Here is a 27122-nt window from a genome sequence, read left to right as displayed (position 1 = left end):
TTTAGACAAAAATTTGATTCAATTACAAAACAAAAGGGAAAGTGATATTTTAGGGTGGTGATGAATCATTTTCGTAACTGTCTGCTACCAAAAATCGAAACAACAATAGGGGCAAATGGCAATCTTGTTAATATACTTTCCTCGTTGGAGTACTCCTCATTCATTGGGCGGAAATCGAATATTAGGGTTTGAATCTATCTTAATCCTCACCCAGTATCTCACTACAAAGTCCTCATCTATCGAATCCGTTACGGTGAAGTACGCGTTCTATCCAAATCATCACATGTTACCCTACCCTCAGCTAACCCTAGGATTCCCCAGCTGACTAAATTATAACATGCGAGTCACAACTAATATAAAGAGGAAGAAAAATAATGCAGCAATAAAACCTACAACATTGGTGTCCACCTTGTTCTCCTCAGCAACAACCACACAACGCAAAGCATATGTGTCTGAAATTTCAGTACTGTTGTTTACCTGATCAGCAATATTGCTGTCACTTTTCATGAATTCGGGACTTGCAGAAATTGTTACTTCTGGTGATGCTTCAAGTTCATGCTTTTCTCCCTCCAATTCATGAACATTGTTGTAATTTTTGGTTGAATCCATCGCCATTGTTCCAGACGTCCGATCAGCTGACTTTGGAGTTGAATGATCACGAGACGTTGATTTGACTGAATCGCTGAACGAGACCCTCCTAACCCTAGATAAACTTGGCGCCTTGGAGGATGGAGAAGAAGAGTTGGTTGTGCTGCTCTCACCTCCGTTTCTTAACATGGAAGCCTTCACCGGAACCATCGACGTCGAAAACCTCCGAATAAGGTCTCTCTTGCTTGGAAGGGCACTTGAGTAATCCATGTCCTCCTCCTTCTCCTTCCTTCTTCTTCTTCTTCTTCTTCCTCCCCACGTCTTAATACTCTGCATGAAACCAGACTTCTTAATCTTATTACTTTGGCTGCTTGAAGAGCTGCCAATGGTGGTTGTCTCGGTTATTTCATCGCTCAAACTAGTAGATGAAGTGTGAGATGAAGGGCTGAGATCATGTTTTGAAGTGTCCGGTGATGGGCTGCTGTGGATTAGGGTTTCGAATCGCAAGCAAGCGTAGAGCCACCTCTGGTACACAAGTTGTTCCACCATGTCAAATCTGTTTTTCTGCAGTTTTTCGACTTGTCTCGAGAGGCCCTCATTGGTGTGTTTCAACTTGCTTACTTCTTCTTCAGCCTTGGCAATGGTTCCACTCTGCAACAAAAACAGAGCAACTCTGTGTCTCATTGATAATTGGATTAATTTTTTTAATTACTTGAAACACTAGATGGAAAAGTTAAAACGTCTTTTTTACCAACTAAATGCGCTTTTAACAAAATTGACAGAAAAACTTAAAAGTAATTATCAATGGTAAAAGCCCTCTTTTTGAAGAATCACTTAGAGAAAAACACTCTAGTAAAACGCTCATGAGCTAAATTCTTCCTACATAAGTAGTCCTAAACGGAACCTAAAGGTGGACTATCATTTAGAAGAAAAAGGAAAAATCCACGTGCAACTGTTATGGTTTTGACAATTATTTATTTTGAAATTCAATCAGAAATTTCAACATTTTTCTAATGAAAATACTAGCAAAAACGCTTATAAGCATGAATGCTTCCTACAAAAGTAGTCACCTACAAAATCTTAAAAATACATTATCATTTTGAAGAAAGAAGGAAAACCCTTAAAGCAATAGTTATGGTGGTTGGGTTTTTTTTCTTCTTTTGTAATTTGATTACTTAAGTGTTCTCACTAACGTTAACAATGGTCAGATGGACTGTAAACTAAATAAGTAAAGAATTATATGTACCTCATTCATGCTAGACAAAGTAGTGATTCTGGTTTGTGCACAAACCAATTTGACTGCCAATTCCCTCTTTTCTAGCTCAAGCTCTTTGTTCCTCCTCTTCATCTTCAATACTTCCAACTCAACATTTTTCACACCTTTCAGCTTCATCTCAACTAGTTCATCTCTAATACACATTTCATCCTTGGGAAAACTAGAAACTTGTTCTCCCACCACCAACAACCTCCCCTTCACGTCATTCTTGCCGGAATATTCCATCCTCCTTTGCATTTCAGCTATCATTTTCTTCGCCGCGTCTAGCTGCTTCTTCACCAAACCACACTGCTTCACATCTTCCATAAGAACCTTCCTCTCAGCCTGCAAAGAAGCAATGGAGGCGTTGAGCATGTCAATCTCCATCGCCTTTTCGTCTAGATTCCTTTGCAATTGAGTCATGTATGATTGCTCTTCTTTTAGAACACATAATTCCATCAATTTTCTTTCAATTCTCAGATTCCTCTGCTGCAATTCCCTCACTAGATTTTGCAACAGCTCTATCTCTTTCACACTCTTGTGACTCTTCAACCGTTCACGGTAATAATTTCACCCGCCTCCTCATCTTCCATCTCTCCCTCTCTCTCCTGCTGGTGGAAGTTTGAATCATCTTTCTCTGCAGTACAAGAAACCAACACCAATCACTAAAAAGTTGATCATGAATTGTGTTATTGTCATGCATTTTAACTTTTTTTATTCACTAAAAAGTTTAGGAGGAAGGGAGGCTATCCCATCTCTGGGCCAGGGCAAGGGGAGACTATCCAATCTAAGGGTCATGACATACTACAAGATTCTTTGAGGACTTACATAGAGAGTCTTAGCCTATTTTTTGGTTTTTACAGATTGCCCACCAAGAGGAATTGCAGGCAACAGAACTCAAATCTAGGCTTGGGTCTAGCCAAGATAGCCATCCTTACCAACTCAAGTAACCATTGTTGACTCATGCATTTTAACTCTGTTATATATCAGTATGTGATCGACTTAGAATACCATAATAACTTGTCGAGTTTCAACACAAGTTTTCCCCTTATGTCAACACCAATCAACTCTCCATCTTTACACCAATTAATTTGTTGGTCCCATGGTGTTTAGCAGGTAGCAGAAGATTAGATCAGATCGGTTCAAAAATAGTATAAGACAAGTAGGATATTTTGCTACTCTTCGATGGATTGGGAAGTGATGAGGGACTAAAAAGGGATCACTAGCCTTGGTGGTCCACAAATAAATAATTAAGGGGCACCACATTGTAGATAGACCTAAAAATCCATTTATCCTATTTGGTCAAGATTTTTGCATATAATCATAAAGTAGGATGTTGACTATTAAATAATTTTACCTCGCTTTAAAAGTAAAATCTCACCTCAAGAATCACGAAAAAAAATTAACATTTTATTTTCAACTCAATTTTAAAGTTTAAAGTTTTAACTTTTCATTTTTCACTTTCCACCCACCACTAATATAAATTAGAATAATGTATTACTTGTATTAAAAAAAAGTTAAAAGACAAAAAAAATTATTCTCGAGGAAATTAGGATTAGCATTTTTTTTCGTTTTAGAGTGAGCTGTCGATTTAGTCCATTAATTATCACCACAAAAAAAACTAGGTTCGAAAAATAGTTTACAGACCTAAATTTTACCCGGTAATAACTTAGGGACTCAATCGGCAGAAAGCCCAAGGTTTTAAAACTTGACCAGTACGACAGCGTATCTCCCGTTTAAAAAACCCTCCACGGCATCCAATCCTCCTTCGCCTTCACCAGTAGCAAGTTAACAGACAACTCCTCCCTCCACCGCCAAAATCCGTACCCTAGCGACTGACTCTCACGCTCAATGGACGCGCGTCGCGTCTCCCGCACCGTGATCGACCCCAAGGTCCGCCAAGTCGGGTTCTTCACCCCCAACGCCGAAGCCCCACCGGGTAGGACCCAGTCCGGCCCGGTAATCCCAGCCCCTTCTCTATCCGAATCTCCGGCCAGCAACTCCCTCTATCCCGTCATGATCCCCCCGTCGCGTCACCTTTCCGACACCGTCGCGATCCGTACGGCTGCCGTGCCGGTGCCGGATTCGGCGTTGCGGCGCAAGGAATCTGTCGACTTGCCGGTGGGAAGCTATAATCCGTCGGAGTCGTTGTTAGGGACGTCGCCGGTGTCAGCCTCGCCTTCGAGTCGCGTTGGGGATGGACTCGAATTCTCCGATGAGTCCTCTGCCCGTTGGTATCGGCGGAGTGGTTCCGGAAAGATGGCTTCGAGCTTGCCCGGCGGAGGATTCGAATCCGCCGCATCGAAGACGCCTGTTGAAGTTCCTGGTAATTTAATTGCATTGACAAATTGAATTTCAAGTTATTGCATTGGGGCCAAATTGAAATTTTGGATATTTGCATGAGTGCCTTGTGTAATTATTTGGTGATGTTTTGGTTTGTTTGCTAATTAGTTAAGGCTTGCAATTCCTTGCAGAAAAGAGTGGAGAGGCGGTTGCGGAATCGCAGAAGGAACTTCCGGCAAATGCAGAACCTTTGAAATCCAAGACCACAAAAGCAGAAAGACGTGCCTTGCAAGAGGCTCAACGCGCTGCAAAAGCCGCCGCTAAAGGTTTGAAAGCGATCCCTTTTTAATCCCGCAGTATTTTGCAGTGTAGCTGCTATTGCATGATTAACGTGTGTCGAAAAATCGAGTCACTTGCAAAAGATTTTTGTGAATTTAGATATGCCATAATTTGTATTGTCGCTCGAACTCAATTCGACGTGTTAATGATTGCTCAATTTCAATTGCGATCTCCCAAAGGAACGGCTGAATTTATGTTTAATTGCATACAGAATGTAAACATCATGTATAAAGTTCTACATTTTAACGAAAATTAAGTTAAAACAATTCTAATCATGTGTTTAGTACGAAATACTCATCTTTTTCTTTCGCTTTGGATTCTCGGTGTGTTTGGAGCTCCCTTAATACCATTGATATATTAACTGTTCTTATGGTTCCCCGACCTTGTAAAAATAAAGGTGAGGGGAAAAAACCTGCTGCTGTAACTGGGGGTGGCACTCCTGGTAAGACTGCTAAGTCTGCAAAGCAGTCTGTGCAAAAGAAGGATACTCCTCAAGTTCCGGCTTCGGTGGCTGCTTCTGATAAAAAAGGGGGTGATCGACCGCCAGATAAGGAAAGGAAGAAAGATGTTCCTCCTCCACGTATGCAGTTTGATGATAAAAGCCGAGTGGAGAAGGCAAAAAGGCGTGCGGTGGTCAATCAAATCGAAGCTAAAAACAGAGTTGAATTGTTCCGGCATTTGCCTCAGTTTGAGCGTGGAACTCAGCTTCCTGATCTTGAATCAAAAATTTTCCAACTTGATCCAATGCATCCTGCCATTTATAAGGTATTTGTTTTAGGAAACTAGTTATGTTGGTTCATCGTTTGTGGTTATGTGGTCAGGCTTTTATTGCAAAAAAGCAAATTAGTAATTCAAACCGTGAATATTCAATTTGTGATTAGATGAAACTGTTCTGAAATAAGGTCGACATAAGTAAGCTCACACACGCTCTTTGAATAAATTTGGTGTTGAGTTTTTGTTAAGAAATAACACGTGTCTCAAAAGCTTTCATTATATGTTTTTTTCATTTGCATGTTGCCTTTGCGCACACACTTTTTTCAGGGCATTTTGTGCACACACCTTTTTTAAAGGAGTTCCAGTATTTCTCTCATATTAAGGGTTAAGATCTTTTCTTTCTAGTGGTGAACATTTGATTAGTAATTTACTAGTAAAAAGATGTACTTGTTTTGGAACTTTTTCTCCTGTGTAAGCAAGCAAAATGTATGTCTACAGTTCACCCTTAGTACACAAGCTGCGGTTTATGCATATCTTGTTTCAAATTGCTAATTTCATCAGTACGTTGTTCTGTTGCCAACCTTTGCCCATTTGTGTCTAGGGATATCTATATTTTGTCTATTTTTCGTCTTCTCTTGTAGATTGATAAAATTTATCTGAGTGTGAAAAATAAAAGGAGTGGATGAACGTATCATTATAAATTATCACCTGCGTGGCTAATAACATAGATGTAATAATGGACATTTGTCAGGTTGGACTGAAGTATTTAGCTGGAGAAATATCGGGTGGTAATGCTCGTTGTATTGCAATGCTTCAAGCATTTCAAGAAGCCATTAGAGACTACTCCACACCACCAGAGAAAGTTCTTGTCAGAGATTTAACTGCAAAAGTCAGTAGTTATGTCTCATTTTTCACTCAATGCAGACCACTTTCAATTAGCATGGGAAATGCAGTTAGGTTTCTTAAGAGTCGTATTGCCAAATTGCCCTTGAGTCTTTCCGAGTCTGAAGCAAAATCTACACTTTGTTCAGAAATTGACCACTTTATAAATGAGAAGATAATACTTGCTGATAAGGTGATAGTTAGGCACGCTTCTACAAAGGTTAGGGATGGAGATGTTCTTCTCACTTATGGATCATCATGTGTTGTTGAGATGATTCTGCTATATGCCCATGATCTTGGGAAAAAGTTTCGTGTTGTGGTAGTAGACTCACGTCCAAAGCTTGAAGGCCAAGCATTACTTCATAGGCTGGTTGCAAAGGGCCTGAGTTGTACCTATACTCATGTAAATGCCGTGTCTTATATCATGCATGAAGTAACACGAGTATTTTTGGGTGCCGCCTCGGTATTAGCCAATGGAACTGTATATTCGAGAGTAGGAACTGCATGTGTTGCCATGGTTGCTCATGCGTTTTGTGTTCCAGTTTTGATCTGCTGTGAAGCTTATAAATTTCATGAAAGGGTACAGCTTGATTCAATTTGTTCTAACGAACTAGGTATGTTGTATGTGGCTCTGAGCTTATGTATTGATCTTGTTTCTTTTATTCCCCTTTTCTTTTCCCACTGAAGGTGATTAAGTAGCATTTTTGTAATCCTTGCAGGTGATCCACATGCTATTGCGAAGGTTCCTGGAAGAACGGATGTAAACTATCTAGATAATTGGGCGAATAAGGAAAATCTGCAGCTTCTGAATTTAATGTAAGCTTTCATATGGTTTGCTATACGAAACAACATCAGTTGGAATGATTCTTAATACACTTCTGGATGTGTAACAGGTACGATGCTACTCCATCAGATTATATATCTATGATCGTCACAGATTACGGCATGGTAAGTCATTTTTATGCTCCTACTTGAAACCGTGAAACAAGAAACTCAGTCGTTGTTCCTTTGTAATCTCTCCTTTCTTTTCTTGTTTCTTCATAATTCGTCTTCATCGTGTTGTTTTTTTTGTTTTACTGTAGATTCCACCCACAAGCGTGCCGGTCATTGTCCGCGAATATGGGAGAGAGCACTTGTGGTGATAGGGAACTCCGAAGTAGACTGACGACGGTGGATGAACAAAGTATTCACATGTTCTGCGGCAGGATTGTCTTGCAGGCGTGAGCGAATAAAACTCGATTTTTTGAACATTTAATTGGGAGATCCTGCGAAGCGAAACGTTAATGGTAAGCAAATGTTAAAGAGATGATGGTAGCCAGGAGGGTATAAAATTTTGTTGGTAAATACAACTCGGTGAAGAGCGCATTTTGTAGCCTCTCCTGACAGTTGTGGAGGTTTTGGTTTCTCGTATCATGTAGTTCTTCATTTGTCTACAAATTTTCGGAATAAATGTTTTTTATTAACCTGAATTTCTTTGGATAATTTAATTAATGGAAATTTCCTTGTGTATTTTTAATTGCATATACTATTTACTTCCCAAGGCGCTTTTTTTCCCAAGGTGCCCATATTGCAAATGTAATGCGAAACAAAACTAGCCTTTAAGCCGTTTCGAAATACTTTGCTGGGAATCACTTTTGCCTGTGTTTTTCTAACCTAAAAGCACTTTACCCTTTTCCTTAAAGAGTTGTCGGATATGCTTTTGATTTACGAGTTTGGATACTTTCTGGATCTTATTGTTTGGAGAATAACCCATTTTTTGGTCTTCCACCCCCTCAGTCACTATGAACGACCCCGATCAGTGCAATGGGATTTGTCTATTTATCTATCCACCCACCCCAAGTAAACCGGTGCCTTTTGTTGCACCAGGGGCCGTTGCGTTGGGTGCTTAAAGCATGACTAAGAAATCCAGACCTTTGATTTGTGTGAAAGGGAAATCTGAGCTCTTGATTTGTGCAAGATGGGCCAACGGAATGAGTTTATGAGAACCGTCGGATTCAATTTGAGTAGATTAAATTTCTTGATTATTGGGCTCTGGATAGTGAGATTCTGGAGTGGATATGTAACCTTCGGTTTACAGGCCGAATCACTTTGATTACAGTTTGTACGAGTAATGGGGGAAAAATAGAGGCAAAATTCTTCATATAAGTAGAATTAAAACAAATTTTTACTCTTTCGAATCATCAGATTACATTAGTATTTACAATAGTTTTAAACTGTACACGAAATTTTAGCCTAACATACAACAAAGCATTTCAAATGCCTAAAGATGCCAATTTTCCCCCTTTTAAGTGGTTTGGCATGCCAAGTTGACGGCATTTCAAGTCAATCACACGTTGCCATGTGTTTCCGTCAATGTTTCTGTTTCTTCTCAGAGCCATGAGCACTATTATCAGCAGCAGCAGCACTAGTTGCCAATTCCATCAACCGCTCAAAATCTATTTCAGTTGATTTGTACTTCATTTTCATCCCACTCTGAAGCCACGACCTTATGCAAAGGAGAGTTTGTGTGCTGCCGTGCGGCATACAGAATCGTTGCTTGTAAATTTCGTCACCTTTGGCACAAAATAGTTCTTCCGGCGCCACTGCAACTGCCTGCACAGCTAAGAAATCCCGAGCCATCAGAGAAAGCCGTGGATAGCGCATACTATTGACTTTCCACCACTCCAGAACATCTGTTGCTAGTGGAGCTGGAGGCTCCGACAGGTATTGAGTGAGCTCATCCGTTGCGCTGCTCATGTTTGCCCTTCGTTTCTTTCGTGCAATTTCCTCTGCAAACGAGACATTGCATCCCTCATCCATTTCTTGAGCACTGTATCCACCAGCTATGGATGGGAAATGGGTGGTCGAGTAGTTTCTGATGAAATGAGTTCTTGCTTCGTCAAGAAAATTATCCGAGTTGAGGCTTTCGGGAAATAGCTCTCCTTTGATTCGAGGATCAAGAATCGCTGTCATGTATATGATTATGTTGCAGACCTGGCTATTGTAACCTCTAACCTTTTCAGCCATTTCTTTAGCGGCATTCTTTAACGATTCTGGGTAAAGGTGAGAGTCTCTGCAAGCAGCAATTGTCTCGGAAATGTGATCCATAAAGAAAAGAACCAGCCCGACAGTGGGAAGCTTGTCTGTGCACATGTTGTTTGTGGTTTTGTAGAATGGTTCGAGATATCGGTGCACATGACTGACTGCATTCTTCTCTGCAGAGCTCAGCAGCATCCTACTGCCTAGTGTCTCATACTTCCTGATAACAGCATCCATGGACTTCGAAGCCTGCATAGAAAATAAACATCGCGGTCACTTAAATCCGCAATCAAAGTGACGAGAGAGAGAGAGAGCAAAGACTTTGTCCAAGATCAGGTAATTTCCTCATAGCATACCTTGCACACAATATCTAGCATCTGATAATTGCCACTCCACCGCGTTGATGTATCAAGCGGCATTTTCCAACAAAGTTCCTGGTAAGCTGCTGTGAATTCAGCAAAATCCTCTGCCATCTCCGCGGACGCGTTCAACCCCATTGCAAACTCTCGAATCTTTACGATCACCGGCTTTGTAGTTCTCAATCCATCGTTTATGATCAAGTTCAAAATATGAGCAGAACAGGGGATATAACAGAAGGGCCCGACTTTCTGACCATCCAGGTAAGCATGCATTGCACTCTGACTGTTATCATAGGTGCATGATAGGACTCTGTTCTCAATATTGTACGACCTAAGAACCTTCACCAGGGAGTGATAGATCTCGGCGCCACCACACGGGTAAGGTATGTGACAGATATCGAGCATCATCTTCTGGAAAGACCAACTCTCGTCGATCCAGTGGCATGTGACACTCATGTAACTAATTTCCTCATAGGAAGTCCAGAATTCAAGTGTGATAGAGACCTTCGAAGAAACTTGTTCGAGTGAAAGTCTTACTACTTCCTGCATACTCTGGAAAACTTCGTAAAATGTACTTCTGTACTCCTCGCTTGACCATAGTTGTACGGATGGATTTAAAAACTTGTACGAGTTTGCCACCCACTTCTCTTCCAATGTTGCCGGAGGCAAAGAAGCTAAGACGAGCCATTTAACAAGCAACCAGTTTATATGGTTGTAATCCAATTGGGATGCTTTTGATTGGGATTGAGGTTGATGTTTCCGGGCTACAATGGCGGATTGTGGTGCAGGACTGGTGACAACATCGCCCGACTTATCATAACCGGGATGGCGATTACTTAGGTGCCTTCCCAGATTACCTTCAACAACAAGGAAAAATGAATTAAAACAACCAAAACCTCAACCGAAGCATAAGCCATTCACAAACGATAATTCCGAAGACCTTGAGCTTCTTACAAATCAGGTAACCATAAAACTGCAGATCGATATGAATAATGATAAGAACAATAACAAGAACAGAAGTAACCACATTGTGGGCACAAAGAAATTACCAGTGGCAGTTGCAATGGAATAGCTTTGTCCACAAAACTTGCACCGGCGACTTTTTCCGTCAGAAGCTGTCTCGAAAAACTTGAGATAAACCGACGTCATAGTCTTCTTTCTGGGTTTGGTTGAAGGAGTAGAATTCCCCTGTTCCGAGGAGCCCAAACCGATATCCACCGGATCGACGATTGGAATCATCGCCATGTCCATCATTGATTTGGGTTCCACATCTAATCCACCAAGAAACCAAGAAACAAATCAAAATAAGCCCTTTCAGCAATCAGCTCATCAGCCCATCACATTGCAATCCAACAACAAAATATATGAATTTTATTTGAACTTTTTGAAATTCAGCTCAGAAACTCAATCCAACATACAGAAAGAGAGAATTTTAGCAACAAAAATGGAAAATTGGCGATTTGGGAAAGTACCTTTGAAGGTTTTGAAACCGCTGTTTGCAGCCCAGTCCATTTGATATGCTGCTGTTGCAGTTTGCAGCTGCCCAGCAAACCTGAAACTCAAAAAACCGATAAAGTTTAGGGCTTTTGGATTAAGGGCAGCTGCCCAAACAGTCCTTCACTCAGTGACTCGGTCACTCACTCACTCACTTACCTTGCTCTGAGTTAGGAGAGCAAGTCAGTCAGCAGCTTGAATCGAAGCGCCGATGAGAGAGAAAGAACTGAGGAGAGAGAGAGAGAGAGAAAAAAAAAAATGGAGGGAGATGGAAGTTGGAAGCAGATCGCGCCAAGAGTGAGCCGGATCGCAGCCGAGCGAGGAGAGAGAGACAGCGAAGATTGTGGAGTTGCAGAGCCGCGAGCGACGCCTGAGTCGTAGATCTAAAATCTAAAAATCTTCGACGGCTTACAAGAATAAACGCTCACTCGCTCAGACTCGAGAGAGAGAAAGAGAGAAAGAGAGAGAGAGAGGAGAGAGAGAGGGTGTTGAGGGCTCGGCTGCTTGGTTGCGGTGGGCTGCTGGCGGCTAAGTTGGGAGTGAATTGATGAGCCCCAGGCGGCCAGGCCCAAGCTTTTATGTATGGCTTCGGTTTCTGGCTCCACCAGCCCATTTTCAAATTTAACGTTCACTTTTCTCTTCTTCTATTTTTATTTGTAAAAGGAATTTAAATGTTTTTTTTTTAGATAATTGTTATTGGCACTTTAAAAATATTATTCTATACTTTAAACTTTTTATATTTAAAAAGAAAAATACACTCATGAGGAGTGTAGAATAAGATTTTTGGAATGCCAATAACACTTCCTTTTTTTTATATTTATTTGAACGATGTTCAAGTCTAATTTAATAAGAGGGAGGTCGAAGTTAGACTCATATAAGCACTATTTTAGTCAATTTGTCTACTTCTAAGTTTGTCATCAAACGTTCAATTTATATGGGGTAATTTGCACATTCTTAAAAGATCGTTTGGAAGTACTTTTAAAATAACTGAAAAGGTTAAAAAAAAAAGGTAATGTTAAGGAGACAAATTTTTTAAACTAAACGATATGGTTGTTGATGATTGGATTATTACTTAATCGTATATTGACGTGTTTATTTCCTATTAGTAAAACATCATTTGGTTTGCAAATTTTGATTAAAATTTTAGTCTCCCCAGCATTATCCTTAAAAAATGTTTTTGGGCTCCAAAAGCACTTGAAGTGTTTCATACAAGAAGTACTTACAGAAAGCACTTCAAGTGTTTTTTTTAAGGATTTTTTTTTACTAAAGATTGATTCTAAAAACAGTTTCACAAAAAATGTTTGTTTGTCATTTTAGAAGTACTTTCAAACGAGTTCTAAGATTCCATATTTTAACTTACTACGACAGTCTCTCGTTTAAGTTAATCCAAGCAAGAGACTTGTAGCTTTATTTATTTAATTTTTTATGAGTAAAGACTTGTAGCTTAATTAGTTACAAGTATACACATTTCTATTTGAGATCGTGAGTTTAATTTTCTCTATCTATTATCGCTTGTCTAAAAATAAAAGTTTAACTCCCTTGTTAAAATATATGTTTTCACATGGATTTCATTAGTGGCTAGCTTTAGGTACTACTGCAGGTTGCTCATGCAACAAAAATGAAAAGGGTATAAACAATCCTTGAAATTACACGAAAAATGACATTAATTAGATTTTATTGAAAACCAGAAAAAATTACTTCATCATGATCATGTCAGCTCCACTTAAACCTAATTCGTTTGTAAATTTGTGTGTGGGTCGGTCTGTGGGGAAGAATTTACATGCACTTCTCAGCATGTCACGATAGCATCACGAGCGGTCCATGCAAGTCTATTTTCGAAGTCAAGAGAAAAAAAACTATGCCATGCCAAATCGTGTCGTGCCCAAAATGGCTCAATCAGCTGAACCTGCTGCTGTGCATTTGAAATGAAATGTGTACATATTTGAGCTCTCTTTGATGAACTATGTATTTCTCCTACTCCTTGACTTCCTTGATTTCCAGATGATCGCATAAGGGTTTGGGCAGATTCTGTATGGAACTTTTGGTGGAGGAACATAGGGGACACTGCAATATATTCATGTACAAAACAAATATCCGTTAATTGTTACCTCAGTCGTTTTACAATGCCGTAAACTACACTTTGAAATGACAACTGTATCAACAATATCATAATCTTGACCCCACCACACCTGCGACATACAGTGTCTGCATTTTAAAAAGATGCAGTAAACCACATTATATGTATGTGCGTGTGTGCCACGGAGAGGTTGCTCATTTGTAACCAAAATGTCACAAATTCGAGTCATGAAAATAATCTTTTTGCAAAATAAGAATTAGGTTGCATACGATGGACGTCCCTCTCCCCCCCCCCCAATCATTCCAAAGCGGGGAGCCTTGTTGACATTTTGTGTGTGTGTGTGTGAGAAGCACGTAAAAAATTTAGATTTGAAATATTCTTACTGTAGTCCACCAATGTCAATCTGTGAAAAGTCCATGTTGTTGGTTGAACTGTCGAGGAGGGCTTGTGTGGCAGCTCCACTGGTGTTAGTACTGCTGGTCCTCTTGCTACTTAATGGGGATGAGGAAGGTGGTGGTTGCTTGACGGCCAGGACTCTGCAGTTCAAGTTGTTTGCAATACTAGTGCTGCTGTGGGACATTGCCAACCTACACACACACACACACAAGTAATACCTAATTAAAAATTAATCACTACCACATCATAGTTATTATCCAAGTCAACATGTTTATTATATATATTGTGCATGAAAATTGACAGCTTTAATATGAAAAGAATCATTTGTGAAGAACAAATAAAACAAGACAAACATCCAAAAATTCTGATGGGGAAATTAAGGGCCACATCTGTAATTGTAATTATAAAATGATTGAAAACTATCTAAAGATAAAATTGAGTTTTAACGAAACACTTCCGGTACTATTTACTTTTAACGAAAAACCACATTTTTACCTTTTTCTGGTATTATTCACTACACATTTACTTGTCATTTTTCATTAAAACTAAAAAAAAATTGGACTTCTCGTTAATTTTCCTAAGATAAAATTGTTCACATTCCTCAAGGAGTTGTTGAATTCAATTACAAAGGATCACCACCAACACAGTACATGAAGTTATAAAAAATTAGTATTCTCTCATTAATTAACAATTTAAAACTTGGCATTGTGTAAACAACATCATGTTAAGGGGGAGATTGAGGGGTAATTAGCTAAAATTAAAGTTAAAAGGAAGGTAAACAACCAATTATAAAAATTTAGTGGGTAATCGACTAAAATTAAAGTTAAGAGGAAAAATTTGCAGCTCCTTACAAATTTGAAGAGAAAATTAACGAATACCTTTTGGCTAATATATGATATATGCCAAAAGATGGACAAGTGGGTATAGTCTTCTTAAACTAAAAATCCAATGATTCTTCCTAAACCACATATTATGTCCAAAAGCCAAAAAGGCAATCTACAAAGAAAAATTAAATTCTTTTGTGTATATCTCTCTTTTCATATCATTTTTTACGAATGACATGAAAAGAAAAATATGCAAAAAGGAATATACAACTTATTGGACCAAAAATCTTTCTTCGATCTACCCCTATAGTGGAAGAAGTTTAGGAAAACCACGTTACTCGTCCGACCACATACAGAAAAAGCGACAGCCTCCTGTGTATAGGGTCTAGCACGAGTGTATGCAGGCTAGCTATTTTATTCCACCATCATGCCACATGCATAGCAACATCGATTGGTCAAACATGACTCAAATATTGAACCATATATGGTCCCATTCCCAACCCACTCCGACCCTGCTAGCTCTATCACACGCGCTACATATTAAATAAGACGTACAAGAAAGGAGTTGATGAGGCAATGAATAATTGGGGAAAGGGATCGTTTCTGGATCCTTCCACCAAATTATCCCCATTAATTAAATCGGATCATTGAAATTTGATTCAATAGTTAAACACATAAACTTATTTTAAAAATTATAATAATTTTAGCTGTTGGATCAAATTTCAAAGGCATGAATTAGTTGATGAAGAAGATTTGGTAGAAAAGATTTTGATCACTACCACATTAGTCTCACCCATTGTAAGAGCTACTCTTCCGAAGTCTCTCACCTTCCTATGAAGCTCACCTTATCTAATCTCATCTCAATTCCAAAATTGAATGCTTTGAATTATATCCATCAAAAACTTAATCCCATCGTGATCATCACAATGATTAAAATCAAACACATAATTACACAGATTAAAAACAAATGTTCTAATTAAACCAATAATCTCAGCAAACTTACCTGTAGAGAAAGCTGTGATCATGGAGTCCAAGAACAAGAGCGGAAGCCCCAGTCTCTCTGACCAAAGCTGCAATCTTTTTCCCATCTTGATCACCTTCTGTGACAATCATTTCAACCTTGGTCTGTAAATCATCATCATATACACTGGTAATTTGAACATACATATATATAATCAGCAACATTTAACTCGCACACATGTATACACAAATTGGTCAAAACGATCGTATTTCAAATCCGAATTCCTGAAATGATCAGTTTTCAGTACGTTGATCACTCATATTATAGCCCACATAAAATACGTACGTTGGGGAAGGTGTTGCAGATTTCTTTGAATGAGAGGGTCAACTGGAAGCCTTTCAAGCGGAGAAGCCTAGATTTGTTCCTGTTTCTGGATCTTGGGGTTGGAAACACATGGACCAGAGTTATCCAGTCTCCAAACCTAACCACGTTATGGAGTGCCCATCTCAGAGCAGTTCTTGCTGCTTCCACGTCTTCAACTACTACTACTATTCTCCTCACATCCATTACCGCCACCCACCTGCTCCTCTCTCTCTCTCTCTCTCTCTCTGTAGAAATAGATGCCAAAACTATCGAACCACACAGATTATTCATGACTTGTCTCTTTCTCGGTTTCTTTTAAGTGAGTTTGATAGACGCGTCAATCATCTTTCTTCCTTAACCACACTATTTAATTTGACAACTTTTACTCAGTTAATTTTTTTGTGCATAAATTAGAAGATGACAAGGCAAGCGATAATTTTTCGTGCAAGAATAACATGACAAGACAAGCAATAATGTTTATGCACAGTAATGTTGATTCGACCCCTGCTGATTTTTTTTAACATTTAATAATTTAATCTGTTAATACTGTCATTTATTAAGTAAAAATATTCCGTGCATCAATATGATCATTTCATGCTATTTAGATAAAATTTCACATAATCAAATATTTATATTTAAAAATATGAGAGTTTAATGAGTTAGATGGTAAAAATATGGTCCAATGTAATGCTTCTAGATTATTGGTTTAAGTTTCGTGTAATCAAATTTGTAACATTACGTAATAGTGTGACCTTTAATCCTAATCTTTTTTTTTCCAATATACGGAAACTTTATACTTCCATGAGTAAAAGAAATATTAATCTCTCTAGAAATAGATGGCAAATTAAATATTCTATATCCCAATTTTTTTTATTGGCTTTTCCCAGTTTAAAAATAGTATTTTACTTCAAGTCACCTTACATATTCCCCTTAACTATTTTACTGATTATTTTTTCATGATTTGATGAGATTTTGGGTACTAACCTAGATTTGTTTAGAACTTTGAAACTGGATCGTGCCAGTTAGTGCTTTTTGGAATCTGAAACCCAGAAAATTGGCATCTTATTTTCAAAACTTGAAAATTAAAACAATTTATCAATTTAAATTTAAACTTTCTTCCCCACCTTAACCATGTCAAAACTATGATCCACTTTTCCAGCAGTATTTCAAAATTTGAATTAATGATTAAAAAACAGAAACTCGGATACGAGCAAACCACCAAATATGTCGAGGGATCAAACAGAATTGACATATTCTTTCGGATATAATATTTGCCACCTAATTCACCTATTATTTTATATAATTTTATGACTATTAAGAACCCTAATCCTATATAATATGAATTATTTTTATGGAAAAAATAATAAAAAGTGTTTTTCTAGTTAACCCACTTGATGGATGCTTAGCTACACAAAATAACAAATTTACATAGCATTCCCCCTGGCCGATATATATTTTATTCATGCATGCACCATTTTGTAGGGTTTATACGGCACTCACGTTAAAAATTAAAAATTAAATTGGAAATGAAGTCATGGCTCATGGGGTCTTCGTCACATTGCTTTTTTAATCACAAAACGACCGAGAAAAATGGGTCGTGCCAACAGTTGATTCTGCTCTTGTGTCGTTGTGTCTTTGCATCTGTCTCTTTGTTCTGCTTCTTCTGTTTTGTGTGGTTCCAAGTGCGCCAAGAACAAGGTAGGGCAGCAACACTTGCTTTCCTAAAAGGGGTGTGCTATCCACACATCTTTTTTTACTTCTCACACACTCCTTATTAATTTATGTCCGTTGATTTTCTTCAATTCATACGATCCGATGGCCGAAAACCAAAAAGGTGTGGAAGAAGTAAAAAGGGGTGTGTGGATATCACACCCCTTCCTAAAATATGCATGATATTCATAACCCTAACTGCAACTCACCAGACAGAAATGTAGGAATATTTTTCTCACCATCCTTAAGTGATAGTAATGCTTATCATGTCATTTTGTATATCATCGTTAGATAAATTTAAATTTCGAAAGAATAGACACAAATCTTAAAATTTAAACTTATTCAACGATAATAAATAGAATGACGCGTAGTACCACCACTTGAGGTGGCAGGTGGTGAAAATGCACCCCAGAAATGTGTTTAAAACGAAAAAAAAAAAAGAAATCTATATCAGCAAACTGCCAAATCAGTTCAGTGTTTTGCATCTATCTATATTCAACTCTTTAACATGAAAGATTCATTTTTATTTTAGCCTCACACACATCATTATTATTAGGATCAATACTGTCCTTATTCCATATAGTAACATCAACGCCTTTAGATTTCCACCAAAAACAAAGAAGATTATTATTTTTTTTTTATAACCACAATTTACTTATGAGTTAATAGTGGCGGAGTCAGGACTTTAGTCTAGGAGAAGTATAAAAGTCTCGATCCAAAACACTTTCCTGATCTAAGGAAAATCAGTATGTGTTGTCTTGAGTCATCGAGAATTGTCGTTTGGGTTAGTATGGCGTCATGCGTCATCCTCATCATCCTCATTTTTAAACTCAAACCCCAAGCCAACATCAACCAGTAGCACGACTCTAATTGATTAAAAAGCCCACCCTTCTTTCCTTCTTTCTCTCCATCCACTGATCTCCACCCTCCTCAAAATTCACAAGCAACGAATTGCCTGAACTCCATAGGAGTCACCAACCTCAAATCAAACCCAGTGAAATAAATAAAAGGAAAATGTCAGATTAAAGCCCTAAACTTAAGGAAAAACTTTGAAATTCATAAGTATAACACTGACTTTTTAGCCTTAAAAAAATCATAATGGGCCTATGACCAACCTAGTCCCTTTATGACTTTGCCTCTCTGAGTTGCTGTGTATCTTAAACCGAATTAGCTACCAAAATTGATATGATTTTAGATACCATAGCTCATACACAATACCAATTTAGGCTAGGTATATGAGCAATAATGATTAGCTACCGAAAGATATACGCTTTTAGTTTCACGTATTTCTCTAAACAATTGAAAGGCCTTTTGGTGTCTAGAATTGACTTGAATTGAGTAAAGCATTAGATACAGTGAGCGTTGAACGATAAATAGATTTGCTTATTTTGTACGGAAAGGTAAAAAAAATGGATTAATCATGAAGAAAACTTTTCTTTTTTAATATCCACAAAGATGGTAGAATTCCAAGTGATTACTTTTCTTCACGACTAATACATTTTTTAAATCCAGCTTGGACAAAATATGCAAGTGGCATCCATCTTGTCAAGAACTTTCAACTTGTCGAACGTGATGTGATGAGTGATATGCTCACATGGAGATATACTCGAGGACATATGCGAAATAACCCGTGTCCATGCAAATTAGGCCTGGCCCATTTATCTTCTTCCTTTTACTTGGGTACACAAAAATAGGCCCAATTCAAAAATTGTCTTGGGCTTAAGTCTAAAACCCAAAAAAATCTTTCTGCCTCCAAAGCCCGAAAGGGTTTAAGCTTGCCCCAACCAAAACCCCTCAAAAGTCAAGGGAGGGAATAGAAATTTGCACCACCGAAACCATTTTCCTCTCAGCAAAAATGGCTTCCTCCTCCATGGCCACGCTCTCGAGGACGCTTTCTCGCTCTCTGCAAGCAAAGTCCCGGACTTTACTCTCCATGCGCTTCTACACCACCGGCGCCTCCTCCTCCAGCAGCGACAGCTCCGACTCGGACGAGTCCAACCCCCTCAACTCGGAGGCAGAGTCAGCCCCGGGCGACGCCCCCCCACAGCCGCCTCCGTCCGAGGAACCCAGTCGGAGAAACTTCATGTATGATAACCCGCTCGAGAACGGCCTCGACGCCGGCATTTATAAGGTACATTTCGATTCAATCGCACCGTTCCGATAGTTCAAAGTCTCAGAATTTACGGATTTAGGGTTTTGATCATGTGCATCTGCTGGTGTATATGTGCAGGCGATTCTGGTCGGGCAGGTGGGGCAGAGTCCGTTGCAGAAGAAGCTGAGGAGCGGGACCACCGTCACCATGTTTTCGGTTGGAACCGGCGGGATTCGAAACAACCGGCGGCCGTTGGATAATGAGGACCCGGTGGAGTATGCGAACCGCTGCAACGTCCAGTGGCACCGGGTTTGCGTTTATCCGGACCGGCTTAGCATGATTGCCATGAAGAATGTTGTGCCTGGGTGAGAGGTTTTTTCTTCACCTTGTTATCATGTTCCAATTTGTGTTACCTTTTCTGATTGTATATGATATATGACCAATATTTACGAAGCAGATCGTGTTTTCCGAAAAAAGGATGAATCGTTTTTGTACAATTGTGTGTAAAATGGATTATTGGACTAGCTTTTAAGTGATTAGGGAGATTTGCTGGTGCCTTTTGTATAATGGAGACTAGGAAAATTCTTGATATTGGCAGAAATTGGAAGGTTTATGAGAAATTTTCGGTATTTGATTCGAAATGGAACGTTAGGGAGTAAGTACGGTTTGCCGGAATCAGTTGAATTTGTAACGTGGTGACCAGGTAGAGATGTATAGAGGGAGAGGGAATTAGTGTCTTTTGGGATGCATCAAATTGATGGAAGAAGAGTTGTTTGAGTTGCCCTAATTCTGGACGTGATGTAAACTGAAAGTTGCTTGGTTGGTTCGGGGTCTCGTTGGTTGAAGGAAAGATGGCAACAGGGGAGAGGAAAGTAAATAACAGATTCGTTGGCTTCCGGTTTAAAGTTGCAGTTTAATAGCATTCTGGTTTGTCATTGCAAAGTATGTTTCTGTTTTTGCGTTCGCAGTAATTTGTCATAACTTAACTCCGCTGCTTCTTTCTTATCACGATCATGGCCTCCTTCCTAAAGTCCAGAACTTTGGTTTTGTTATTTGGAGTTATAATCGTTTCTGCAACTGGCGATAACATATTGAAATTTGATACGTTGCAGTTCGATTCTATATTTGGAAGGTAATCTGGAGACCAAAATCTTCACTGATCCGGTTAGTGGTCTTGTTCGACGAGTTAGAGAGATTGCTGTTCGCAGAAACGGTATGTACTTGTCTATTTAAAATTGTATACTGAACCTAAATATCTATATTTTTTGCTTCTCATCATGTTGATATATTCTAGGGAACTTTAACGAAAAGCTCCCGTTACTGTTTACTTTAACTTAAAACCACATTTTTGCATTAAAAAATCAGTCCTGATACTATTCATTTTACCCTTTATTTTGTTCTTATCGTTAAAACTCAAAGTTTGCAAGTCATTTTCATTAGTTTTTCTTATATTCTATTGCCTGTAATTCGCAGGTCGGCTTGTGTTTTTGGGTAAAGGTGATGGTGCCGAGCAATCACCAAAATGGGGGCTCAAACGTGTTGGCTACTACTAAAAAGCTTTGTTTCAACTTTTAAGCTGTAAGATTTGTTCGACGAAAGTCCAATTTTTTTCCCTTGTAAGTAACGTTCTGTTGCATATCGAGTGGTTGAGATTGAGACTCAGGAGAAGGAAAGATCAATGCTGATTGAGTTTTCTTGTTCCAAACAAAGCCGTTACACTTCTAAATCCGAGTCAACAGTTGTCTCTCTTTTTAATTCGGTTTTTTGACGTGCTCAGAATTATCGGAAGTTAATTTGTTCATCGTTTTGTAGTGTTGCTTGTGTGTTTACATTGCATTCTTTTTACAAGACGGTATTCTGAGCTACTATAATTTACGGATAAGAAAATTGAACATAGATGCAATGAACAAGCAGCAGAAACTTCACACACTGCTGCTACTTGCATTGATAGAATCCCGACTGAGTGTGCATTTCTTGATACATCCGTCGACGGAGAACCTGTTGGTCGGTAAGTAATCGGGCTACTTGAAGACGATGCCCCGGTTGGAGCTGCTAGATTTGGTAGTCTTGCCAGTGGTGCTTCTGGCACTAGCTATAGAAGGAAAGAGTTCGTTAATGTTATGCCCAGCTACGTTCAGCACGGCAGAGAAGGATCCTTCGTTGCGCCTGCTGAGCTCGCAAAGAAGACAGGAAGCAATTTGGAAGTCGTTTGTCTCAATGAACATGTGCGCGGACATCAGTACATCAAAATCTTGTAGCAGTCTTAAATCAATTTATATCCCTCAAAACTTCAATTGCTGTGTTTATCAAAATCGTAACAACGCTGCGGTTTATCGCTCGAGCTGCACTCGAGCGATACAGGAATGTCGCACTCTAATCTCGTATATACAACATTTTTATGCTCTCGAGTGGGACTAATGCCACGAGAGGGACTTTCGAATGGAGACGTTACAGTCTAACCTCTCTAACATCGGCCAATCCTGGACCTGCTTGGCAACAAAAAAGTCACTCATCTATTGTTCAGAAGTTCGAGTTGTTAAAACAGTTGGCTTCGTTCTTTTCGGAGATGGAGACGTGAAAAGATTTCTAATTGAAGTGATAGGGTCATCAACCTGCATGATTGATCACAATATCAAATGATGATTCTCTTCAGAAACCAAACCGAAATATACGTGTAAGAACACAGACAGGCTACAATCGTGCAAATATGTGTGTGTCCTATATTACGATGGGAACTGGAACTAGAAGTGCCAGTCTGGTAGGGCAAAAGGGAGATATTGATGAGTTCCAAAACATAGGCTGAGACAGGCGCTGCCCATCTCAATCAACAAGTAGTTGCACAAGGTACTATTTAGTATTTAGAACCCTAGCATGTCACTAGGACAGTAGAAGTGGGCTTCAGAAATACCTTAATTATGGATGCAGATGAAGGAGAGCCGCCTTCCTGACGTTGTAAAGCAGATAGTGTTTGTTTCCATCCAGGTGCCCCATTACCCGTTGATGCAATCCAAGGGCAGAAATATCTGTGCTGCCTGATAGGATCAAACTCCATCATGCTACCCGGCACTACATGCTTTAGGTCCTTCCCTGGAAGAATAGACAAAGCAAACTATTAAAACCTAGTTTGATATCATAGGCGAATTCTATCACTGACAAGAGAGTAAGAGAGGGCGCATTTGCATAGAAATATAGGCTGCTAACGTCATTTTTTACTATAAAATTTACACCAATTATCAGCTTGAGGTTAGAGTTGGACCGAATATAACAGATGGAAAAGCTATATAGTTTACTTTAATGATTGCATTCAACAAGAAAGCAATAAATATTGCTTACCACTACTGCAGGCCACAAGTTCACCGTTTGCAGGAATCTGCACTGTGTCTTCACTAGCCTCTTGGTTTGAGGTGGGTTCGGGATCAGTTCTGGAGCTGTTAAGATCTGCATTGGCTTCAAAGCTAGATGGAACACTAGTAGACTCGTGTTCTTCACTGTGCTCTACAATGGTTCCTGAATGTAACAAATCTCCCTTGCTAGAAACCATCACAAGTGGATCACTTTTGTCCATTTCACCATTTAAATGTGTGGCGTTTGCATCAGGGGTTCCAGGGCCACACACTTCTGAATTCTCCAGTCCACCATTTTCTGCATTTTCTTGGTAGTGATTTTCCTCTTTCTCCATCTGGGTATCAGATTGCATACCTTCCTGGCCAACGGACAAACAATCTCTCAATTCAGAATCATATGAAATCCGAGCCCTTAAATTTCGACCAATAACAGGTATCGAAATTATTGCTTTGAAGTTCTGATTTGTAGGTGGAGGACCCCCTGCAATTGTCAATTTTAAATTTGCGAATCTGTCCTTTGACAATGTTGCACCATCTACGCCAGCATTTAAAACATCTATCCTACTGTCACAGTGACTTTCAGCGTTTGAATCATGGGTTCCAGAATGACTTTCAGAGTTTACTTCTGCATATCCAACTAATCTGAAACATTCCACAGGCCGTGGAACAGTAGAGAATGCCCATAATCCAACACTGGCTCCACAAAGCTTGCAGTCTAAAACAACAGAATCGTGTTCAGCCTGTATATTGGTACAAGCACTAGCGTTTTTGTGTTCATCATTACTAGCAGAGTGCACACTGATGCTCGGATTTTGTCTGTTGGTAGCTGAATGATTCAGTCTGTTCCCAGAATCAACAACGTAAGGTAGTAAACGAGGTTCCCAGCCACATAAACTTATGAGCTTTTGTGCCTGCAAAAAAAAAAGCTTTAAAACGTCATTGGTCTACATGAAGAAAGCAAGAATGCTAGAAACTGATAAGACAGACTTCTAAAAACGATTCCAAAAGTGTGAAGAATTAGAGTCAGAAGATATGAAACAGTGATGCACAAATACATTCAAATGAAGATGTACATGAAAAGGCGTGCAACTAAACAGGTGCATACCTGATAATATAACTTGGCAGAATCTGCATTGCCTTCATTGTCAGAATGTTCTGTTCTAGAAATGTCTCCAGACCCATTGCCATAAAACATCGAAGACTGTCCAAGAAATTGCTCGAGCTGAGGACTCTTCATGTACTCAATGGCTGAAGAAGAAATCACCGGGAGAACTGAGAGTTCTAAAAGGGCATAGCAGCGTTCTCTAAACTTATCAACTAAAACTGGAGGTGGCGTAGGTGGAAACTCTGCCAGTGTTTCAACACATGCGTTGTCAATCCATGGACAAAGTATCTTATGCCCATTGTCCAGCTTTAAACTAAACACCAAAGCTGCCTTCTCAACTGGAAAACACAGGAAATAGGTTAACTTTACTTTGAACATAAGATAATTACAATGTATGGCTACTTAATTTTACATCATGGGTTTAATTGGTGGGAGATTTAACATAAACAGAAACATAACATGCCTTGCTGCTGATTCCAAGACGACGGAGTAGAAAAGAAGAGGCGTGCCCCGCATGATTCACATGCTAATATATCTGCATCCACATTGATCCAGCCTCTTCTGGCACAATTTAAAGCACTCACCACCTGTTCAAAATCGGCGAAATTATTGTTTGTGCATCCAAAAAAATTAAACCTTTGTATTATACAACGGCTCCACTGCAAACGAAACATAACAAAACAACAAAGACAGAACCAGGAGCTCATTTCCAGACCGCATTATTTGCCTATTCGGAGCTACTTTTGTAAGGTAACGAGTAAACACTAACATTACAAAACATGTTATATTGGAAGACAGGATTCTAACCTTAGGCTTGGCAAACCAAGTCATGGACTTGAATGTAGCTACCCTCCTCATAAGATCCCCACGGTCCCACGGCCTACACAGCGGAGCATGAGCCGCCACAGCCGGAGCTGAAAAATGCCGGGAGACCTCCATTCTATCGCCTCTCGATTTCGGTTCCACCAGTGCCAATGCGGATGAGGGATTTGCTCGCTTTTTGCCTCTCGAAGTTTGTACGCCAGATGAACTTTAGCAAAAAAAAAAAGTGATTTGATATCAAAGAAATTCCATGATTTGGCCACTAATTACATCAAAATTTCCATAAAATCCGAATAAAAAGAAAATCGATTTATCGTAATTTTATTCAAGCACTTGATAATTATGTTTGTACATAAGCAGAATCGAACTCTAACAAGTATAAAAATCCTACTTGCAGCATTTTCTCGGGAAACAAACGGAAAACGAGCGTGAAAATTAAGGGCGAAATTGAAAATAAATATAATATATATATATATAACAAACCTGGAAGCGGAGCTGGGCGCAGATTTGGGAGCGAAAAATAGCTTGTCCATGATCAAGTGGAACTTTTTCTCTGAATCTTTCGACATTTTTTTTATTTCTTCTCTCTCTTTTTCCCAGAAGAAACTATGAAATGCGTTCAGAGCTCAGAACCTAGCAAGCGCAAAGCGCCGTGAGGTACGACGTCGTTTGACGCTGGGGTGAATTAGCGGTAATTGACTCCTTGGGTCTGCTAAAACTTGGTCCTATTCAACAGGATTTGGCCCGTGATGGCTAGGGCAAAGCTGACGATCCGATGAAGTGAAAAAAGCGTAATTAGATCAATGGTCTTTCAATTACTGTACGAGCTGACGATACATTTGTTAATTTTCGGACTCCAGAAGCTAATATTGAATTTAGAAGCAAAACGCAACTCATGGATTAATTTAGAAGCTAATATTGCTGGTTTGAACGATGAGAAATGCATTCATGTCTCATCCGACACAACTTCTTGTCATCACTATACTATGTATTTTACCTCACTTCCGTACTTCTTTTTTCGAACGATATTCTAAAATATTCTATATTCCACATATCCGGAATTTTGAACTGAGGTAAGAAAGCTAGTTTCACTCAACAACCTGATCACCTCAGCTGCCATTTGAAAAACATTTGTACCAAGTCAAAGATAGAGAGATAAGGGTTTTGTTTTCCTCAAACGGCTACATCCACCTCCACTTTTTACTCCCAAAGAATCCTCACTTTTTACCCACCCTCAGTAAAAAAAACTAATTATCCATTTACTGTAGCCTCACCTCTTTTTACCTCCCGCACAGTATAAATTGCAGTGCTCCCTCTCACATCCATCAAATTATACTGCTCGTTTTGTTCTTGATAGGAAAAGAGTGAGCTCCCTGCACAATCCAAATGGAAACCTCCAAAGTATTTCTCTTCTTTCTTCTTCTTCTTTCTACCTTCCAAGTCCTTTTTGTATCTTGTACCAAATTTGAAGTTGGAGGCAAGAGTGGATGGGAGGTCCCGAAATCGAAGAGCCAACAAATGTACAACGAATGGGCGTCGAAAAACCGGTTCAAGGTCGACGACACTCTATGTAAGTCACTCTTCAGCAACGTCAAGAAAAAATAACGATAGTCACTGTTATTAGTTGAATAGAATAAGATGATTAAAATATTTGTCGTATCAGAGGCTAATGGGACGGATAAAGACAAATCAGTCGCTGATGCATCTTTTATCCACTCCATTTTGTGCAACTAATATCAATAGCTATTGTCGGGTTTTCTTCTATCGAAATTAAAAACTTCTTGCCTATGTGTAAGTAACATTTTGCTATGTTTTGTTTCATGGACTAAGCTTTCAATTACACGAAGGACTCGGTGGTGGTGGTGACCAAGGACGAGTACGAAAAATGCCACTCTGCTCATCCCATCTTCTTCTCCAACAATGGTGCAACTACGTTCACACTGGACCGGCCCGGTTTGTTCTACTTCATCAGCGGAGTTGCCGGGCACTGCGAGAGAGGGCAGAAGATGATCATCAAGGTCTTGGAACCGGCAAGCCCGCCTAAGTCTGCTGATCAGAACTCGACGGACCCGTCGCAGACGAAGCATGGTTCGGGTGCAATGGCCGCCATCTCCTCCGCAACAACTCTTGTGTTCTGCTTTGTGTCATTTGTTGTGGTCTTTTTCTTCTAGTTGCAGTGATATGTGATGGTTTTTAATGTTCTGTGTTTTTCCGTACCCCTAGTCTGATTTGCGTCTTGAGAAGAGATTATCCCGATCTATTCCACTAAGACCACCGGATCAAGTGATCCGGGCATTTGAAATTTAATCAAACGGTCAAAAATTATTATAGCTTTTAACGAGTCAAAACAAATGAACCGTTGGATGAAATTTCAAAAGCCCGAATCACTTGACCTAATGACCTTGGTGGAAGAGATCCGGAGCATTGGGTCTTTTGAGATTTAAAGAGTGTAGACTGAAACTAATTTGGATTATGAATTTCAATTTCTTTAAGTGT

The 27122-nt window shown here is 39.3% G+C and overlaps 7 protein-coding genes across 8 annotated transcripts; 3 read left to right on the top strand and 4 right to left on the bottom strand.

Moving 5' to 3' along the window:
* LOC103437948 (protein CHUP1, chloroplastic-like) lies at positions 1-2591 on the bottom strand. Its single transcript, XM_029104058.2, has 2 exons — positions 1835-2591; positions 1-1239 (listed from the first exon to the last, which is right to left on the bottom strand). The coding sequence occupies exons 1-2, from the start codon at positions 2300-2302 to the stop codon at positions 331-333; spliced, it is 1377 nt and encodes a 458-aa protein (XP_028959891.1). The 5' UTR covers positions 2303-2591; the 3' UTR covers positions 1-330.
* Positions 2592-3431: 840 nt separating this feature from the next.
* Positions 3432-26610, top strand: LOC103437950 (uncharacterized). 2 transcript variants are annotated; one of them, XM_070824195.1, is made up of 8 exons: positions 3539-4169; positions 4318-4452; positions 4863-5230; positions 5931-6675; positions 6781-6877; positions 6955-7009; positions 7144-7218; positions 26474-26610. In XM_070824195.1, exons 1-7 carry the CDS (start codon positions 3695-3697, stop codon positions 7201-7203), a joined length of 1935 nt encoding a protein of 644 aa, XP_070680296.1. In that variant the 5' UTR covers positions 3539-3694; the 3' UTR covers positions 7204-7218; positions 26474-26610. The 2 variants fall into 2 exon arrangements, with proteins under 2 accessions (XP_008374700.1, XP_070680296.1); XM_008376478.4 differs by lacking the exon at positions 26474-26610 and having other exon boundaries at positions 3432-4169; positions 7144-7570.
* Positions 8204-11479, bottom strand: LOC103437951 (zinc finger BED domain-containing protein DAYSLEEPER). Its single transcript, XM_008376479.4, has 5 exons — positions 11092-11479; positions 10911-10990; positions 10488-10709; positions 9436-10295; positions 8204-9328 (listed from the first exon to the last, which is right to left on the bottom strand). Exons 2-5 carry the CDS (start codon positions 10948-10950, stop codon positions 8411-8413), a joined length of 2040 nt encoding a protein of 679 aa, XP_008374701.1. The 5' UTR covers positions 10951-10990; positions 11092-11479; the 3' UTR covers positions 8204-8410.
* LOC103437952 (uncharacterized) lies at positions 12591-15839 on the bottom strand. Its single transcript, XM_008376480.4, has 4 exons — positions 15536-15839; positions 15233-15354; positions 13393-13596; positions 12591-12996 (listed from the first exon to the last, which is right to left on the bottom strand). Exons 1-4 carry the CDS (start codon positions 15755-15757, stop codon positions 12894-12896), a joined length of 651 nt encoding a protein of 216 aa, XP_008374702.3. The 5' UTR covers positions 15758-15839; the 3' UTR covers positions 12591-12893.
* LOC103437953 (single-stranded DNA-binding protein, mitochondrial) lies at positions 18985-21166 on the top strand. Its single transcript, XM_008376482.4, has 4 exons — positions 18985-19394; positions 19494-19720; positions 20468-20568; positions 20829-21166. The coding sequence occupies exons 1-4, from the start codon at positions 19119-19121 to the stop codon at positions 20906-20908; spliced, it is 684 nt and encodes a 227-aa protein (XP_008374704.1). The 5' UTR covers positions 18985-19118; the 3' UTR covers positions 20909-21166.
* LOC103437954 (uncharacterized) lies at positions 21135-25397 on the bottom strand. The gene is made up of 7 exons (XM_008376483.4): positions 25110-25397; positions 24612-24834; positions 24268-24391; positions 23805-24142; positions 22689-23610; positions 22264-22442; positions 21135-21967 (listed from the first exon to the last, which is right to left on the bottom strand). Exons 1-7 carry the CDS (start codon positions 25193-25195, stop codon positions 21869-21871), a joined length of 1971 nt encoding a protein of 656 aa, XP_008374705.2. The 5' UTR covers positions 25196-25397; the 3' UTR covers positions 21135-21868.
* LOC103437955 (early nodulin-like protein 5) lies at positions 25954-27118 on the top strand. The gene is made up of 2 exons (XM_008376484.4): positions 25954-26196; positions 26457-27118. The coding sequence occupies exons 1-2, from the start codon at positions 26013-26015 to the stop codon at positions 26795-26797; spliced, it is 525 nt and encodes a 174-aa protein (XP_008374706.1). The 5' UTR covers positions 25954-26012; the 3' UTR covers positions 26798-27118.
* The last annotated feature ends 4 nt before the right edge of the window (positions 27119-27122 follow it).

The sequence above is a fragment of the Malus domestica genome, chromosome 06, assembly GCF_042453785.1.
Source record: "Malus domestica chromosome 06, GDT2T_hap1".
In the NCBI taxonomy this organism is placed as follows: domain Eukaryota; kingdom Viridiplantae; phylum Streptophyta; class Magnoliopsida; order Rosales; family Rosaceae; genus Malus; species Malus domestica.
The sequence above is the reverse complement of the archived record's forward strand: the minus strand, read 5'-3'. Positions and strand labels throughout refer to the sequence as shown.

Excerpts from the sequence above, each read along its gene's own strand:
- LOC103437954 (XM_008376483.4), bottom strand. The coding sequence starts at position 25,195 with ATGTCGAAAGATTCAGAGAAAAAGTTCCACTTGATCATGGACAAGCTA. Across the intron at positions 24,392-24,611 it reads CTTGGTTTGCCAAGCCTAAG|GTGGTGAGTGCTTTAAATTG; the intron begins GTTAGAATCCTG and ends GATTTTGAACAG. Across the intron at positions 21,968-22,263 it reads CATCTGCATCCATAATTAAG|GTTGATGACCCTATCACTTC; the intron begins GTATTTCTGAAG and ends TCAATCATGCAG.
- LOC103437953 (XM_008376482.4), top strand. The coding sequence starts at position 19,119 with ATGGCTTCCTCCTCCATGGCCACGCTCTCGAGGACGCTTTCTCGCTCT. Across the intron at positions 19,395-19,493 it reads TCGACGCCGGCATTTATAAG|GCGATTCTGGTCGGGCAGGT; the intron begins GTACATTTCGAT and ends GTATATGTGCAG. Across the intron at positions 19,721-20,467 it reads ATGAAGAATGTTGTGCCTGG|TTCGATTCTATATTTGGAAG; the intron begins GTGAGAGGTTTT and ends GATACGTTGCAG.
- LOC103437955 (XM_008376484.4), top strand. The coding sequence starts at position 26,013 with ATGGAAACCTCCAAAGTATTTCTCTTCTTTCTTCTTCTTCTTTCTACC. Across the intron at positions 26,197-26,456 it reads CAAGGTCGACGACACTCTAT|CTTTCAATTACACGAAGGAC; the intron begins GTAAGTCACTCT and ends TCATGGACTAAG.
- LOC103437952 (XM_008376480.4), bottom strand. The coding sequence starts at position 15,757 with ATGGATGTGAGGAGAATAGTAGTAGTAGTTGAAGACGTGGAAGCAGCA. Across the intron at positions 13,597-15,232 it reads GATCACAGCTTTCTCTACAG|GTTGGCAATGTCCCACAGCA; the intron begins GTAAGTTTGCTG and ends GTGTGTGTGTAG. Across the intron at positions 12,997-13,392 it reads ATTGACATTGGTGGACTACA|TGTCCCCTATGTTCCTCCAC; the intron begins GTAAGAATATTT and ends AATATATTGCAG.
- LOC103437951 (XM_008376479.4), bottom strand. The coding sequence starts at position 10,950 with ATGGACTGGGCTGCAAACAGCGGTTTCAAAACCTTCAAAG. Across the intron at positions 10,710-10,910 it reads CGGTTTCAAAACCTTCAAAG|ATGTGGAACCCAAATCAATG; the intron begins GTACTTTCCCAA and ends TTGGTGGATTAG. Across the intron at positions 10,296-10,487 it reads TTCCATTGCAACTGCCACTG|GTAATCTGGGAAGGCACCTA; the intron begins GTAATTTCTTTG and ends TTGTTGTTGAAG.
- LOC103437950 (XM_070824195.1), top strand. The coding sequence starts at position 3,695 with ATGGACGCGCGTCGCGTCTCCCGCACCGTGATCGACCCCAAGGTCCGC. Across the intron at positions 6,878-6,954 it reads CTGCAGCTTCTGAATTTAAT|GTACGATGCTACTCCATCAG; the intron begins GTAAGCTTTCAT and ends GATGTGTAACAG. Across the intron at positions 7,010-7,143 it reads TCGTCACAGATTACGGCATG|ATTCCACCCACAAGCGTGCC; the intron begins GTAAGTCATTTT and ends GTTTTACTGTAG.
- LOC103437948 (XM_029104058.2), bottom strand. The coding sequence starts at position 2,302 with ATGGAATTATGTGTTCTAAAAGAAGAGCAATCATACATGACTCAATTG. Across the intron at positions 1,240-1,834 it reads CTTTGTCTAGCATGAATGAG|AGTGGAACCATTGCCAAGGC; the intron begins GTACATATAATT and ends TTTTTGTTGCAG.